This window comes from Piliocolobus tephrosceles, chromosome 12 (assembly GCF_002776525.5).
Source record: "Piliocolobus tephrosceles isolate RC106 chromosome 12, ASM277652v3, whole genome shotgun sequence".
NCBI classification, from domain to species: Eukaryota; Metazoa; Chordata; class Mammalia; order Primates; family Cercopithecidae; genus Piliocolobus; species Piliocolobus tephrosceles.
In genome coordinates, this window is record NC_045445.1 from 41,223,059 (window position 1) to 41,240,512 (window position 17,454).

Sequence of the window (17,454 nt, forward strand, 5' to 3'; positions counted from 1 at the left end):
GGTGGGGGAGCTATATATGTATGTAGGTTCAGAATGTTACTTGCCTTATGCTTGCAGTTTATGAAATCTGGACTGTTGTATCTTTTTTTGGTAGAGAATTTATTAGTTGCCTGTCACATTTTTAAACCTTTGAGTTAAATTCCCATCACATCGTATAGAAATTTTGGTCAGATGCTAAAATACAGAAGGAAAAATATTACCATTTCTGTCTTATATACTTAGTTGTTCCTATATATACTTCTTAATTATTCAGAGGTCCTTTGTCCCACTGCTATATTCACTAAATCTTATGATTCTATGATTCTGTTCATTGTTCCTGTTGTTAGTATTTGGGCCATGTCTCTGATCAGTAGTATTTCAACATATAGGACAGGAGAAAAGGTTTAAACTGTGGGCACCAATGGTGGCATTTAAGTGTGGTATCCTGCCCCATGACCGTGAGTAATGATGGGTGGCCATCAGGTTTGAAGTGCTTGGTCCTAGGCTAGCCTTCATCTATATGCAGCTCACAGACTAGGTCTGTGATGTCCTTTGATGTCTACCTCTTTGTCTCCTGTACCCTACTTGCTTATTTTGGAAAAAACCTTCTGGCTTGAAGTTCATTGAGTGACTCAGGAGAGAAGGCAGTTCTGGGGTGGAGTAGGGTGAAAGTAAGAGAAGGCACCTAGCATTTCCTGGTATTTCTTTGTTTTGCCCTCCAGGTCCTGTTTTTTTAGCCAGAGGCAGTTCACTTTGGACTCCACCCCTAACTTTGCCAGTTTAGGAATTTTTTTTTTTTTCCCTCTTAACCCAGGTTGATTTCCTAACCTTTTTCAACCTCCTCTGTGCAGCTTTCAAAGGGCAGGAGCCTATGTTCTGATAAGTGTCTTGGAACAGGAAATGGGGTAATCGACAGGGCCACTCAGGTTTAAAAGAGATCAGGAACCAGATTCCCATCTGACCAATGAAACGGAAGACCCGGGGGAAAGGTTGGTCTGTTCAAGACTGCTTCACTTAGTGGAAACCCATTCAAGCCAGCAAAATATCAATGAAGCTGGGGGTTTCTGTTTTACTTTTCCCATCAGTATGGAAGAGTCTGTTGATGGGCTGACGTCTGTTGCCTTGTGGGAGGGGAGTGTGTTGGCTGGGGTGTGGAGCAGAAGCCACAGCCCCACTCAGCATACAGCCCGCCTTCCTAGGAAGGCTATTTTCAGAACTCATTCACCAGTATTGTTTGTGATCTGAAATGACTCCCACAGTGTTTGAAGCTAGATGGAAAAGCCCTTTGATCTCCCTAAATAAATAATAGGGAGCCCAAAGAGGTTTTTTTTTTTTTTTTCTTTTTTTTCTTTTTTCCCATTCTGATTAAACCACCAGAGAAATTTAGCTGCATGTATTTTACAGGAAGATACATTTTTTTTTTATCCTCCTACCTAAGTTATCTGTGGATTTCTCTTTCTTTCTGTCCTCAAAAGCAACAGAGCCCATGCTGATCTACCCTTGTTGAACAACATTTTAATACATAGTTTTGCTGTAACAAGTTTTTCTCTATGGGAGAGCAGCAGAGTGATTGATAATGCTTGATGAATAAGCAAACCTCAAATGGCCCTAGTGGGAGGATGCTCCATACGAAATGTGGGTCTGCATCGGCAAATTCTGGCTGTAAAATTGTTGCAGGGCCCTACGTGAGGGAGTGGCACCTATTGACAAATTACTGGCAAAAGGAGGTAGTTGTACTGCTTTCCAGAAGTGTACTGCTTTAAGGTGGTGACACATTTTCCCTCCTCTATTTCCTTTAACCAGCTAGCTATACAGTTTGTGAGTACCTTTCCAAGTAACTGCTGCTAGCAGCAGCCAATTAGAAGACTACATTCTGAGCCCTTAATCCGCAAATTACAGATCAGGATGCAAAGCAAGCTTTTTGAACAAATTGCTGTAAAGAAAACATTTGTTTGCTTTTAGAGATGCAGTGAACTGCTGGAGATCTGCTGTTAAAATGAACAAAATTATAAACAATCCTTTTATTACTTCATCTTTCTTATGTCTTCCTCTCCCCACTTAAAAAATAAATACCTTGAATGCCCAGAACTCCAGATGAGAAACAAAGCCAAGCCATCTGAAGAATTTTAAAATTTCAGAATCTTTGTCTTTCTAAGTGCTGAACCTTTTCTGCATCGTGGGTTTATATATGTATCAACTGCTTTTAAAAATTAAATCATTTCTGTTTATAAAGCAGCCACCTCCTTTCAATTGTTGAAATCATGCCCAGATCTGAGGTTTCTTGAAATCCTTGTTTAGTGGAATCTAAGGGTGACCTAACTCTGTAGTTCAGAGCAGAGCTGGTTGTGCAAGAGAAACCATCAGGAATTTGCAGCCTGCTCCAGGATTCACAGATTCACCGATTCACCATTGCAGAGCCTGGGAAAGGCAGTTTCTGTGGTGAGGATCAGTCGAGTTCCAGGCTATTGGGTGGCACCTGCTCTGGTAAGAGTGTGTGTGCAGGATTGCACATGTGTGTGCCAGGGGTGTGGAGTGTGTGTGCGTGCACATGTGTGCATGTGTGTGTGGCTGCAGAGGGTGAGGACTCCCAGTCATCGATGTGGCAGGGTGGAAGGTGCTATGTCAGCTGGGTGGAGTGGCTTTTACTTTCCCTTTGTGTCCTTACTACTGTCTCTGGGAGGAGTGTACCCCCTACCCCACCCCATTCCCCCAACTTTGGGGAGGATCCTGATTTTAGTCACTGGCCTTTGTCCTGCATGTATGCTATGTCCTCTTTTCTGCAAAGCCCCAGTTGCCCAGGTAGCCTTAGGAAGGAGCAGGATGAAGGGAGGGAAGTGGTGGGAGGCAGGTCAGGGCTTGCATGGAATCATGTGATTCTGTTGTCTGCAGGCGGCTTGTTGTTCCTGGTTAACGTGTCAGTGGGGAGTGATTCAGGCTGCTGTGTGCTGGAAGGACCTGGAGAGTGTGCTGCTCACGTGGCTGCCACCTTTATTATTACTGTTATTACTTTTACTGTTATTATTTAATTTGGGGTGTATTTTGGCTTCCTCTGACATCCCTCCCCCACCTCCCTGCCCAACACACACACACACACTCTGCCTTACCCCTGTCATTCCTTAATCCTTTTTTCTCAGGGGGAGCTTCACCCCAGTGTTCATTCCGTCCTGCTTTTCCCTGGTGGGTGGATGCTGGAGCCCAGATTGAGTTCTCACTGAAGGGCTTTCTCTCCCTTTGCGACTGCCCAAGCCGTTGCTTGTTTGCAAGCCAGCCAGTGACGGGCTGCCTTGGTTTTCCCAACATCACAGTGCACTGAGATCTGCTTCCTTTTCCAGTCTGGGGAACTGAGGGGCAGCTGCCTTGTCTCTGTTTATCTTCATCCTCAGCTTATCTGACCCCAGAGACCTCCTTCTGGAGACCTTATGGTCTCCTCCTTCCCAAGGTCCCTGGAAGGCCACATGCTGTTGTCCAGGGAATGGAGGGGCCTTTCAGTCTCCAGGCAGGAGGGAGGCCAGTGGCCGAGTTTGTTTGAGAGAGAGGCCTGGGTTGCTTGATGAGGCCCAGGGGAGCTATGGAGAGAAAGCCCAATTCAGAACTGGGCGTTCAGTCTTTAAAAGAGAATACCTTCCAGGCCTTGGACTTGCAAATTCTGGGAACAAAAATGAAGGTTAATATAGTGATTTTTTTTTCCCTTAAAATTTGAGAGCTGCATTGGAGAACATGAAACTTAAGCCCCTCTTTTCTGCCCACAAAGCAGAAAAGAGGCACACAAGCCCCAACAAATCTCAGGACATTATATTTTAACTCTGTAGACATGTAGAAATTATAATAGCTCTCATTCAAAGAGAGAAAAGAGCACATAGTCTTTTACCTGTGAGGAAACTGAAGATCCATAGACTGGAAAATAGGAACTCTTCACCAAATAAATGTATAAATAACTCCCAGGCTTTTGATTGAATGAGTGCTTTGAGCTCTGGGGAAAAATATTATGTATGGCAGCAACTTTCCAGTTACACTCATGAGTACCATGTCAATTCTCTTTGCCCAAAGAGTTCGCATGCCCTGTTCAATATTCAGCAATTATTTATAATGACAGATGTATGTGATTGGAAGAATGTGGGTACACCAGAGGCATAGATGGGGCTGAGCGACAGAATCCAGGGTTTGAACAGGTTTGAGGACTCTTGAGAAGATCTAGGTTATTAGGTATCCATGAGAAAGTGTTTGGAATGATTTTATAGCTATAAAAAGCCCTTATAGTGAAGATCCCTTGTAAACATGGATAAATGAACAGTAATGGTAAATGGAGTGTGTGTGTGAGGAATGTGCTTTAGCATCTGGAATGCCAGTTAAAAGTTAATTGCTCTTGGTTATTTGTCCCAGTTCCACCATGAATTTTATGCAATTTATTGCAAAGATTAAATGGATATCCTTTAAGTAATAAGCTAACAAGATCAGCTTATCTCACTGGGAGGTAGAGAAGTGACTCTTTGTAATTCCTATTGCGCCAAAAATGAGAAGACCTCAGTATTTTTGCAATTTATTTGTGACCTCAAGAATAAAACAGGCTCATGCAGATTAAGTAACTTGCGCAAAGTTACACAGCTCGTGAGCAGCAGAAGAGGTCTCCAGACTCCCTCTATTGGGATCCAGATCCCATGCACTTAGCCATCTGTCTTCCCTGGATTGAGAAATATCAACTGTAGAACAAGCGTCCACAGGACATGGGAGCATATGAGGTTAATTGGGCATGAGCTAGGGGATGAACAAGCTTTTTGTCTTCAGTGCACACTGACAGATATTATTCCTGGTAGTGGTGATAGTGGAAGTGATCCATCCACATACTCTAATTGTTTCCCTTAATGGCTAATAGTCATTAGGTATGAATTGTTTATACCTAGATGTTAGCATTTTGTACCTGGTAATTGGGTACAAAAATGGGAGAGCCACATTAAACAATGTACCAAAGGTCTCTTTCTGGAACTTTCTATGACCAATAGGCTGGAAATCTGAATATCAGTACACAGAAATCAATGTATTATGGTAGTAGAAAAAGCCAGAAAATGGGAATTGGGAAAGAAGGATTCTACCCTGGCAGTACCACTCTAATATTTGGCAGATCACTTCCCCTTTCTGGACCTCATTCCCCATCTGTCCAGTGATGGGGTTGAACTAAATAATTTTCTTATAAGGCCTTTCCAGTTCTTACATTTTGTGATTCATTACACCAAAAATAGTATGTTAGCATTACTTGTAACCCTCTTCAAGTCTTTTTATGGTTACTGCTAATGGGAATCATTAAATCATTAACAACTGGAAGCAACAATAATTATTTAGTGTCTGTAATATAAGTATCTACCAATCCTTGAATAGTTTTTTTTGTTTTGTTTTGCCTTTTTTTTTTTTTTTTTTTTTTTGGTGGATGTATGAATTACTAAAGGGAGGTGCAGATAGCAAGATGAGGGGTGGTTTATATGGTTGTTCGTTGTTTCCTTCCTGGCAAATGGAACATAGTTTCTTAACTAGGATCTTTATGTGTGCTGGACCACATGTATAATGTCAGAAAAGGTTTAATTTAAAATAATGAGATGAAAATTACCTTGTAGAAGAATGGTTTGAAATGTTTAGACTTGAGCAAATGGGTGTACAGGTGTGTATCACTACGATTTTCACAAAGTGACCATGGAGGTTGTCTGGTTCTGACCCTCATGGGATCACACCTCTGTTTGTCAGGCCGAGTCACAGAAGGTCAGGCTGGGAAAGGGCTGTAGTCTTTGCAGAGAAAGAGCAGGCAGGGTTAGACTTCCCCATAGTCAGGCCCTGCCTGCTCTTCATTTTGCAGGTGTCCTGGGGGCATCAGAAGCCTCCTCATCTCACTTTTGTGAGCTCTTGTCCCCCAGTGCCTTGGGAGAGAAATTAACCCGCACCTGCCCTTTATGTTTTACAGGCAAGCGCAGGACATCTCATTGCCATTGTCAACCAGGAACTCTCAGCCTCACAGCCCTACTTCTTCTCTGACCTCTGGGGGGTCCTTGCCCTTGCTACAATCTCCAGCATCCACTAGATTGTCTCCTGCCCGACACCCCTTGGTCCCAAACCAGGGAGACCATTCAGCTCACCTGCCTAGGCCGCAGCAGCATTTCCTTCCTAATCAGGCTCACCAGGGGGATCACTATCGTCTCTCCCAACCTGGCCTGAGTCAGCAGCAGCAGCAACAGCAGCAGCAGCACCATCATCATCATCACCACCAACAGCAGCAGCAGCCACAGCAGCAGCCAGGAGAGGCCTATTCAGCTATGCCTCGGGCTCAGCCATCCTCTGCTTCTTATCAGCCAGTGCCAGCAGACCCTTTTGCCATTGTTTCCAGAGCCCAGCAGATGGTTGAGATCCTCTCAGATGAGAATCGGAACTTGCGGCAGGAGTTGGAAGGATGCTATGAGAAGGTGGCAAGACTGCAGAAGGTGAGGCTTCCGTTTTGGGATATTAGGGCCTCTAAGTCTTATTTGTGGGACTTGTTTAATATCCACATTAAAGTATCCACTTGTGAATCCCAGCATTACTTGTGGCAGATCTTCAGGACTTTTATATCTGGAGGTTAGATATGGGTCAAACTTCGGAAAAAGCCTTCTACCTGTCTACCTAGGAGAAGTAATGTCTTACATTTACACAAGGAGAAAAATAATTATACAGTTTTTCCAGATGCCATAGTCCTAAAGAAAACGTGATTGATTCTTTTAGAATTCCAAAAGGCAGTGATACTTCCTGATGAGAATACTGGTGATGCCTGTATAGGTAAAGGATCTGACAGCACCTTAAGGCTCATTGTCTTGGTCACATTTTCCCAAATATGAATTTGAATCTTAAATGTAAAAATAAATGTAGTTCCTAGAAAAATCTCACCAGCTAAAGTTAGAGCAGTCCTGCCTTGTTCTGGAAAAGGCTCAGAATACTTTTCCTAGTGGGAGTTCTCATAGTAACTCTCTTTCAACAATCCCTCCTCCCCACCCTTTGATTTGGTCCCTCTCTGCAGCTCAAATTCAACATCTGCTCTCTTTCTCTGGTGTGTGTTGGGGGCAGGAGGGGCTTAACACCACAGCTGGGTGACAGGTGACAGCCCTAGGCTGAGGAAATAGAAAAAGGATTGTATCTCCAGTTCACATTCTTCTCTGCCCGCCCTGCTCCTGCAGCTGGGACTTTAGCTCTGGAGTACCCCAAGCGAGGAACCTTAGATCTTGGCTTCCAGGGGCTGCTGCTGAATAGGGTTATGCCTTTGGCAGCTTCTTTGCAGCTTTTGTCATTGTGGAGCTCATGTGGTTTGGTCTCCCTATAATGTGAATTGTTCAGAGAGGTGAGGGTGAAGGTGGGGAAGGGACAGGGGGTTGCCTTGTATTGTCCAGAAGCTCTGTCCTTAGGAAACACCAGGAGTAGAAATTTCAGAGGCCTGAATGGAGCTGAGTATTTGTAAACAGACATCAAATCTGGGGGCCTAAAGGAGACGGGGGCTTATTATCAGCAGAGGATTTTTTCTTTTTTTTGGAGATGGAGCCTGGCTCTTGTCACCTAGCCTAGAATACAATGGCGCGACCTTGGCTCACTGCAACTTCCGCCTCCTGGGTTCAAGCAATTCTCCTGCCTCAGCCCCCTGAGTAGCTGGGATTACAGGCATGTGCCACCACGCCTGGCTAATTTTGTATTTTTAGTAGAGACGGGGTTTCTCCATGTTGGCCAGGCTAGTCTTCAACTCCCGACCTCAGGTGATCCGCCCACCTCGGTCTCCCAAAGTGCTGGGATTACGGGCGTGAGCCACTGCGCCTGGCAAACAGAGGATTTTTATATAGGAAAATGGCTTCCCTGTCCCTTAGTTTTCCTAAATCTGGATGAGGGTTGTTGGAGTGCTCTGAGAATTGTTTCTTCCCGGCTATTCCCTGATTTTGTATTTTCACCCCCTCATTTTAACTATATCCCTGCCCCCATCACTTTGGTGGAGTAAATTAATTATATCCATACACTGGAAACCCAACCTGACTGATTAGGTTAGCAGTTGACACCCCCTCTCCAAACTCTCTCTTCAGAGTGATCCCAGCCCATCTTTGATACAATCACTGAAGGATGAACCCAGCTCTTCTACGGACCCTTTTTGCCAAAGGATCCATGGTGATTTTGTGTGTGTGTGTGGGAGTGGGTTCAGCCAGTGACAGGGAAGAGGAACAGAATAGGATTGCTGTTGTTTGTTCCCCAAGATGGGAAAAGATGCCTCAAATAAGTGTAACTGGAACAGCTTGAGTGTTGGGAAAGTAGAGGCTGACCCAGTGTCGAGGTAGAGTAGAGGAGAAGGTGGAGCAGGAGAGGAAAAGGAAAGTGGGGAAAATTAAGGTAGATCTCAGGTAGTGCTGGAGGAAATGAAAAGGCCCAAGGCTCATGAGGGGAATAAGTAGACAGAGTAAGTCTGGAAAACCCGCTGCCACCCTCCTCTCTGCCCCCACCATCACCCAGCCCAAACCAGTGGATATATCCTTCTGTGATGGCTTTTCCTGGAAGGCCCTACTGAGAGCTGTGGGACTTGCCCTTTTGAAGGATAGAGTATCTATACAGTGGGTAGGGAAGGATTAGTATAAGATCTTGAAATAGCAGTCTGCACACCTTGAGGAAAGGGACTGCCTTCCAGGTGTTGCATTCTGTGCACAACTGGACAGCATTGAACTATAAGTGCTGCCCAGAGCAGACCAACACCAAACCTGCTCTTTCAGATAGAAATGTTTATTTTCTCTCCCCAGCGCTTGAGTTTCATGCAAAAGCTTCATCAGGCGCAGGCCTTGCAGATCTTGTCTCTAAATGCCATTCACCAGTTTTCACCTTCTGTGCTGCTATCTTGGTGCCATCTGTGAAGAGAAAAACACTTTTGAGTCTGCTCTTTTCTGTGGTGTAAGCCTTATTTGTTTGCAGGCAGTCTTGTCTCTGGCAGAATTTTGGACATGGAGGCGTGTTGAATCTGACTGGTTTGGCAACCTTACCTTTCCTCTAGTGTCCCACTAGGGGCCTGATCTTTCTCCCCAGAAAGTACCCTGAGCTTTGTTAAACAGGATAGTGGAAAACACAGAAGGAATGCAGAATGGTTGCAGAGTCCAATTTAATCTGAAAATTGCTTAATAGGCCATAGGTTTATTTGTCTTATACAAATTATATGCAAATATCTGTGTGGTTATTTTATGTGCAATGGAGCTATACTAGTTACAGAAAGACTCTGGAGTCTAATTTCTCATTTTCTGCCTGATTGTAGCTGATTCAGGGCAAGACCCTTTCTCTTTGAGTTTATTTTCCCCATTTTATGAGATTTGCAGGGGTGTCATAAAACACAACTCTGATTATGAATTTGTGTTCAAAAATCTATACTGGTTTCCCACTGACTATGGGATAAAGCCCAAATGCCTGGCATTAAAAGCATTTTATGATCTGACTCCAGTCTATCTTAGCAGCCATATCTCGCCAGGTTCCCTCTGTGTACCCCACAGTGTCCAGCCAAATTAGACGACTGGTCATTCTGGGAATGCATTTGCTTACTCAGAATAGAATACCCTTCCCCTCACCTCTGCTCATTGAAATCTGACCCAGCTCTCAGGATCTGACTCTAAATGCCACCTCTTCCCAGATACTGTTCTCCTCCCCACTTCCCCCAAACAGGAATAACTTCTTCCTTGTCTGTACTTTATGGCACTACTTCTACTTTTCTTAAAGATGTATCTTGCCCTGTATTCTTTCATTCGATTGGATTGAAAATGTTCTCATTCATATTTACACACCCCCAATAGTACTTTAAAGAGTTGATGTAAATATTTGGTCCTTGGTAAATGTTTGTTAAATTGTACTGAACTGCTTCATGAAGCTTGAGGTTTTTAGGGTTGGTCTCTGCTGCTGACAGTTGCTCTTCAGAGGCAATTTAACTTTTCTCTCTGCTAAAATGAGAAGAGATGTCCTGCTTATTAGGCAGATGATCAGTACAGACTGGAACCAACATGTGAAAGCCTTTTGAATGCTTTGGAATAAAGTATCTATATACTATATATATATTATTACTAATATTTTCAAAATTAAGAGTTTTCTTCAGAAATTAAAATTCTTTATAACTATTTATAAAATTTATTCTGTCTTACCATCTCCTCTGAAGGCAGAAGCTGTCTATGTTTTTAACCCGAGGAAAGACCATGACACTGTGAGTGAATTACTAAGCTTATGGTTGAAGGTGGAGATCCTTCCTTGAAACTTTTCTCGTCTGACTGTGTTATGCTTGCCTCCTGGCCATCTGTGAGCCCTGGAAGAAGCTGTCACCGAGGATTTGCATGTTTGTTTTCAGACCATTTTCCCCATCAACCTCCTACCATCACCACCATCTTCTTTTCTGTTGTTGTTAAGGTGGAGACAGAAATCCAGCGCGTCTCAGAGGCATACGAGAACCTCGTGAAGTCATCCTCCAAAAGAGAGGCCCTAGAGAAAGCCATGAGAAACAAGCTAGAGGGCGAGATTCGGAGGATGCATGATTTCAACAGGGATCTGAGAGGTAAGGGAACCAAAGGACTTGTCTTTGTACTTCTGAAGCAGCTGCAGGGTGGTGAAGGGAAGGGCTGAGCAGGATTCAACTAGGCTCTTTGGGGTTGTCCAACCCACCGGTATGGGCAGTAAATGGCTGGGCATGTGCCAGGCTAATTTTTTGTGACTGCAATAGTGCTCAGTCCCAAGCTTGATTGATCAAAGTGTGGATGCACCTCACTGGTCTTCTGAGCGATGAGCTGATGTGTTTATCAGGCAGGATCCCTGCTGGGACTCCTGGACCCACCTGGCCCACCCCCACAATAGGTGCTGCCTCTTCTTTTTAACAGGTTTTGCAGAGGCATGCCCTTTGACTGTGCAAGCTTGAAGTATAATGTCCTCTCTTATTTCCAGGACTCACTGACTCCATTTATTTTTGACTTTCACCTGATAATATTGAAGACTTTGGGAAATATTTCTACTTTAAAGTGCCTTCAGCACCTTCAAAACTACTGACTTGGGGATGGTACTTTCTTTTTTTCTTTTTCTTTTTCTTTTTTTTTTTTTGAGTTCGAGTCTTGCTCTGTCACCCAGACTGGAGAGCACTGGCACAATGTTGGCTCACTGCAACCTCTACCTCCCAGGTTTGAGTGATTCTCCTGCTTCAGCCTCCCCAGTAGCTGGCTGGGATTACAAGTGTGTGCCACCCTGCCTGGCTGATTTTTGTATTTGTAGAGAAGGGGTTTTGCCATGTTGGCCATGATGGTCTTAAACTCCTGACCTCAGGTGATCCACTCGCCTCGGCCTCCCAAAGTGCTGGGATTACAGGCATGAGTCACCGTGCCCGGTCAGGGATGTTACTATCTATCTTTGAATTTTGGTTATTTTATCTTTAAAGTCAGGCAGCCCAACTACATGCTGCTAGTTGTCCCTTTCTAGCTTTGACATTACATGAGTTTAAAGACTTTATAATAACTGTGATGCTCTTTTTCTCTGGTTAATGAAAGATATCTTTATATATTTGGGGAAGGATAATTTCATTGAAATTTAGAATTCTGCAGTTAACTTAGGTTTTGGCAGTGAGGAGTGAAAGCATTAAATACTTACCTCCTCCTCCCCGGCCATGGTCTAGTATTATTTTGGGATTCACATTTGCAAACTCATGTTAGTCACCCATTCCTGTTTAACAAGAAGAAACAGGCTTGTTTTACCAAAGGTCAGTATTTAGAGGGCCAATAGTATGTGCATGATAGTTTATATTTGAGACCCTGTTGATTGTCTCCAAATTCCACAGAGCGTCTAGAGACTGCCAACAAGCAGCTTGCGGAGAAGGAATATGAAGGGTCAGAGGACACCAGAAAAACCATCTCGCAGCTCTTTGCAAAAAGTAAGTCTGCAAGCTGCAGAAACAGGTATTAATGTGTGGATGGGAGCAAGGTGCGTGAAAAGATTACACTGTTCTCTTTAGCCTTTTAGAACAGCCAGGGCAGAGTCAATATCACCTAAGGATTGTTTTTCCTATTCAGGCATGAAGTTGGAAGATTCTGTTCTTTTCCTCCTAAGCCAAGAAGGCTGCTTGCCACAACATCTTGTCACATCACATTGCTCCTTCAGCATTAAACTAGAGAAGCCTGTTGAAATCCCTGCTAGTGTCATTGCTACCTAAATAAAGAGCCTTTGCTGAACATGAGGTCCCTTCATGTTGAAGGGATTTTCTTAGAAGATCCCGTGTGCTGGCTCTGGTAGAGATAGGATTAATGTGCAGGATTGATGATAGTGTTTGGAATACTTCACCTGTATCTGGGGCTCCCTTTGTTAGGCATCTAGTATTTATTGTTACATAGTGGCAGATTGCAAGGGGAGCTAATCATATGGCCTGAACTAGTGACTCTGGCTGCACAGTTGGAGGATGTGGGGGAGGGCAGAGCTGTGTCTTCCTCATAATAGTGTTTCCTTTGTCTGGAAATACTCGTAGGACCATGGCAATAAATTAATCCTCTTCTTTATCGGTCTCTAATGGACCCCACCCAGCTAGACAATGTCTGATTATTTCCAATTGCCTTAATAAAACCAGCAATAAAAACTTCGTAGTGGATTGAGTCCACAGGGAGAATTAGTCGGGGAGAAACAGATGAACTGCTCTCGTTTCTGCAGATGCCTGTAGCTGGTTTCCTCTACCCCCAGCCTCCCTCAGTGTAGCTCTGGCTGTAGTTGTGCTCGGTAGGGATTTGTCAGTCTCTTCCATCTTTGCTGGGTCTCCACATGACCCTTTCAACTCATTCCATGCAGCTTCTAGCCAGCTTTTACAAGTTCGTTTGATCTTCACTTACAATACTGCCCTCCCTTCCTGGGTTGTTCTGTTGTGCTCTGGCTTCAGAACAGGTTTTTTCTTTTTCTTTTCCGTGTACCTCCTGTTCCTTTGTCAGCATATCTTAGAGTAAGGAATGTAGTTTTTCTGGTGTCATCAGTGCCTAGTATAAATTTTTGTGAAATTGCTTTTGTGGTATCACAGTTGCTCTCAGAGCTAGTTCACTGGCAGAAAGAGGGTGGCAGACTTTCAGATCAAAACAAACAAAATGTATAGATTCTTTGTTCTGGATCAGCTAGATCATACTCCTCTCTGTATGGAGATCGTATTTCAGGTGTCCTAGGAGCTCTTCTACAGGTTTATACAATGTGCTAACTTAGTAAATCAGACGGTATTACCAGCAGAGCAAAAGACTGTCAGATGGCTCTAGGAGGGAAAAGTGAAGTTCACCAACTAGCCAGGGAAGAGGGCATGACTCTTGTCCCTCCTAATTTCTTTTGGCTTGGGACATTGACAGGGCCCTGCATGGTTGGAACTGTGGCAGGAGAAAGGAAAGCCCTCTTGAAAAGCCTCTCTGGGGAATGTACTGCAGGAATCCTAGAGAAACCAAACCAACTCAACCCTAGAAGAAGGCAGCCTAGTATAGTAGAACCAATCTGGGTGTAAATAGGGGCTCCACTACTTATTTACCAACTGCGGGACCTTGTGCAAGTTGGTCAAGCTGTCTGGGTCTCTGTTTTCTCATATGCAAATGGGAGAAGAGAATAGTACCTTCCTTGTATGATTGTTCTGAGGATTAAGCTAGTACAATACCTGGTATGCAATACGGATTCAACAAATGTTCCTTTCTTTCCAAATGCAAAGTCAGAGTGGGAAGGAAGGTGAGGCTGCCCTATTGAAGTTTCTCCTATAACTTAAGGTTTGAGTCTCAAGATGAAGAGCACTTAACCTCCAAAAAATCAAAACTACTTGTTTGAGTTTCTGGTGTGAGGTCTGTCTTAGTTAAGAGGAGAGGAAAGACATGGGACATAACTACTTGTGTCATGGTCCCCTGTAGTTATAATGATTTGATTCAGAAACATGGAATTACTAATTTTATAGGTCAGGTGACTCTCAACCTTCTCATACTAAAAATTAGTATACACAATCTGTTGTATCACAATGAAAGGTTTTGAATCTACAGATTCTCATTATTAATCGTAGTGATGATGATCATCATCTGCTTTATGTAGTAAGTTCTTTTGATGTTTGGTTATGCTTTCTGACATTTCTTTCGCTTAAATAAATATTCTATCTCATTTGATCCTTACAAATACTGTGAGGTTAAACAAGATGGTAAAATTACCTCTGTTTTACCATCTAGCATTGTTGATTCTTTCTTAACATGTCTATCTTTCTGCTTATATTATTGATCTGATTTTGCATGCTGTCTACTTTTTTCATTAGAGCCCTTAGCATATGAATCATATTTGTTTTAAATTCACAGTCTGTTAATTCCAGTATCCCTGCCTTATCTTGGGGTCTGGTTCTGATGCTTGCCCTGTCTTTTCAAACTGTATATTTCACCTTTTAGTATGGCTTGTAGGTTTTTTTTTTTTTTTTTTTTTTTTTTTGCGTGTGTGAAATGGCAGACCTGATGTATGGGGTAAAAGGCACTGCGGTAAATAGGCCTTTCAGGATGTGATGGTAAAATCTGGGGGAAAGGGAAGTGCTCTAGACCTATGATTAGGTCTCAGTCTTTTACTGAGCCTGTACCTCTGGACTGAACTTCACAAGTGCATCTCAGTTTTTTTTCACCCCTTTTAGGTGGTGCAGGATCACTAGAAAGGGCTTCAGCTGGATATTTCTTTCTCTCGTGTAGAAGGCCAGAGCATACTGGAGTTGGATGTTTCCTTTCCCCTGGGTCAGTTAGGCTCTGGAAACAAACAAACAAGCAAACAAAATCCCAAAAACTCATAGATTAGGTTCTGGTTAAATAGTTTCTCTTGAGGGCAGGCCTTGTTAAGAACAGAATGCTCTGGCATATTTCATGATGGTTCATTTTTCCCTCCCCCTGCTGGAATCACAAGGAGTCCATTTCACTAACAGACATCTACAACTAGGACCAAGCAATGAAATCTTCAAGTGATCATTTGGGAAGAGTGAGAATTACTTTGTTGGAATTCAGTGATATCACTTCAGGTGTAATATTCTGATATTCTCATTAGCTGTGGGTACTGGAACAAGGTACAGCCAGCCACTAGAAGAGGGCAGATTGAGATAAGAATAGTATATTGAACAAAGTGTAAAATCTGTTTAGAGATTACTTATAAATCTGTATTAACTTATACAAATGCTAGCTTGTGATCATGTTCCTTCATTCTCCTAAAAATTATAGTTTTGGCTACTGTCTCATACTGGTGCTTTCTTCCTCTATTTTTCTTATATCCATCCACAGATATTTATTAAACCTTCATATAGATGCTGCTCAACTGAGCTCTCTTTAAAACCCAAGTCAGAAAGACCATTATGTGCCCACTAAGCTCTTCCATTCTAAGGTCATAGAGTATATTTGTATACACATATACACACACATGCAAGTATATGTGCACACACACGTTTTTGTGTATATGCAAGTATATATACACACACACGTTTTTTATATATGTATGTATACATATATATGTGTGCGTGTGCGTGTGTAAGCACACAAGCATATTGGATTACTTTTTTTTTTGAGATGGAGTCTTGCTCTGTCACCAGGCTGAAGTGCAGTGGCGCGATCTCAGCTCACAGCAACCTCCGCCTCCCGGGTTCAGCCTCAGCCTCCTGCCTCAGCCTCCCTAGTAGCTGGGATTACAGTCGTGCGCCACCATGCCCAGCTAATTTTTGTATTTTTAGTAGAGACAGGGTTTCACCGTGTTGGCCAGGGTGGTCTTTATCTCTTGACCTCATGATCCGCCCACCACAGCCTCCCAAAGTGCTGGGATTACAGGCATGAGCCACCCTGCCCAGCCATATTGGATTACTTTATTTAAAAAAAAACTGAACTTTCAAACGCTAATAGGCTTAAAGGGAGAAAAGGAGATTCGCAAATAGAGGATGTTTTTTTTTCAGGTGAAATGGCTGCCTTTCTTCCTCTGATCCTGATGTTTTCCATCTAACTTTGCCTTGTTCTTTACAGTGTTCCCTCCACACCTAGCCTATCCTACCAGAGAAGGAGTAGGATAAAAGCATAACATGGCTTTCAGTTTTACTGTATTATCTTTGACTGTGTATATACCCAAAGGATTATAAATCATGCTGCTGTAAAGACACATGCACACATGTGTTTATTGCAGCACTATTCACAATAGCAAGACTTGGAACCAACCCAAATGTCCATCAATGATAGACTGGATTACGAAAATGTGGCACATATACACCATGGAATACTATGCAGCCATAAAAAAGGATGAGTTCATGTCCTTTGTAGGGACATGGATGAAGCTGGAAACCTCATCCAAACACCGCATGTTCTCACTCATAGGTGGGAACTGAATAATGAGAACCCTTGGACACAGGAAGGGGAACATCACACACTGGGGCCTGTCGTGGGGTGGGGGGAGGAGGGAGGGATAGCATTAGGTGATATACCTAATGTAAACGACGAGTTAGTGGGTGCAACACACAAACATGGCCCATGTATACATATGTAACAAACCTGCACATTGTGCACATGTACCCTGGAACTTAAAGTATAATAAAAAAAAAAAAATTAAAAGAAAAAGACATTGGATTCCCAAGAGAAGCAGATGCTGAGATAAAGTGAGTTGGGTTAGGGGGTGGTGTTGGGTTAGGTTTTCCGTGGAGAGGACATGTTGTCAAGTAGACTTGATCTCAGTTACAAAGTAATGTTAGTGCATGAAGGGTGGGCTTGAACTGTTACCCAGTTTATGAAATGTCATTTTTAGTTCTGTTTAATGTACTGTCATGAGGAAACAATGGGGAAAATGTTTTGAGCTCAATTGTTCTTTTGCCAATATAAGACAATTTGGAAGAAATAAAATTGAGGGGACGAGTCTACCTTTTCTTCTGAGGGGTGTGTGTGTGTGTGTGTGTATGTGTGTGTATTCTTTGTGTAATGCCTAATACTTTTTGGGACACATTGCACCTATTTTCTCATTGCTTCTGCTCAACAACCATTAAGGTGTTAAGTGACTTTTCTGAATTTCTACAGCAAGTTAGTGGTAGAGCCAGTGATAGAGTCCAGATCTTGGGTATACTGGTTCTTCAGCTGTGCACTAGGACAGTAGGCTATCTAGTAAAGGGTATGATGTGCCAGTTTTGCTCAGGTAAGGCTTTGAGCCAGCTCCAGGCTGGCAGTGTTGATGTTTAATGTCCTGACAGATAAAGAAAGCCAGCGTGAGAAGGAGAAGCTGGAAGCGGAGCTGGCCACTGCCCGTTCTACCAATGAGGACCAAAGACGACACATCGAAATCCGAGATCAGGCCCTGAGTAACGCCCAGGCCAAGGTGGTAAAGCTGGAAGAAGAGGTATGGTTTCCTCAGGTAGCATATGAGCCTGGGGGTAGGAAGGCTGGGAAATCAGGGACACTGGGCTCTAACATTGTGGTGAATTGGCAGCTGCATAATCCCCAATAGGGAGGTGCCATCTGCTGCTCCTAGTTT

General features: G+C 43.2%; 1 protein-coding gene across 1 annotated transcript in view; it reads left to right on the forward strand.

The window, feature by feature from the left end:
- Window positions 1–17,454, forward strand: part of AMOT (angiomotin) — a 67,171-nt gene that overhangs the window by 19,312 nt on the left and 30,405 nt on the right. Inside the window, exons 5-8 of the mRNA XM_023203121.1 lie at window positions 5,924–6,437; window positions 10,384–10,528; window positions 11,792–11,884; window positions 17,174–17,319. Of these exons, the coding sequence (XP_023058889.1) occupies window positions 5,924–6,437; window positions 10,384–10,528; window positions 11,792–11,884; window positions 17,174–17,319 (898 nt within the window). The remainder of the gene's footprint in view (window positions 1–5,923; window positions 6,438–10,383; window positions 10,529–11,791; window positions 11,885–17,173; window positions 17,320–17,454) is intronic.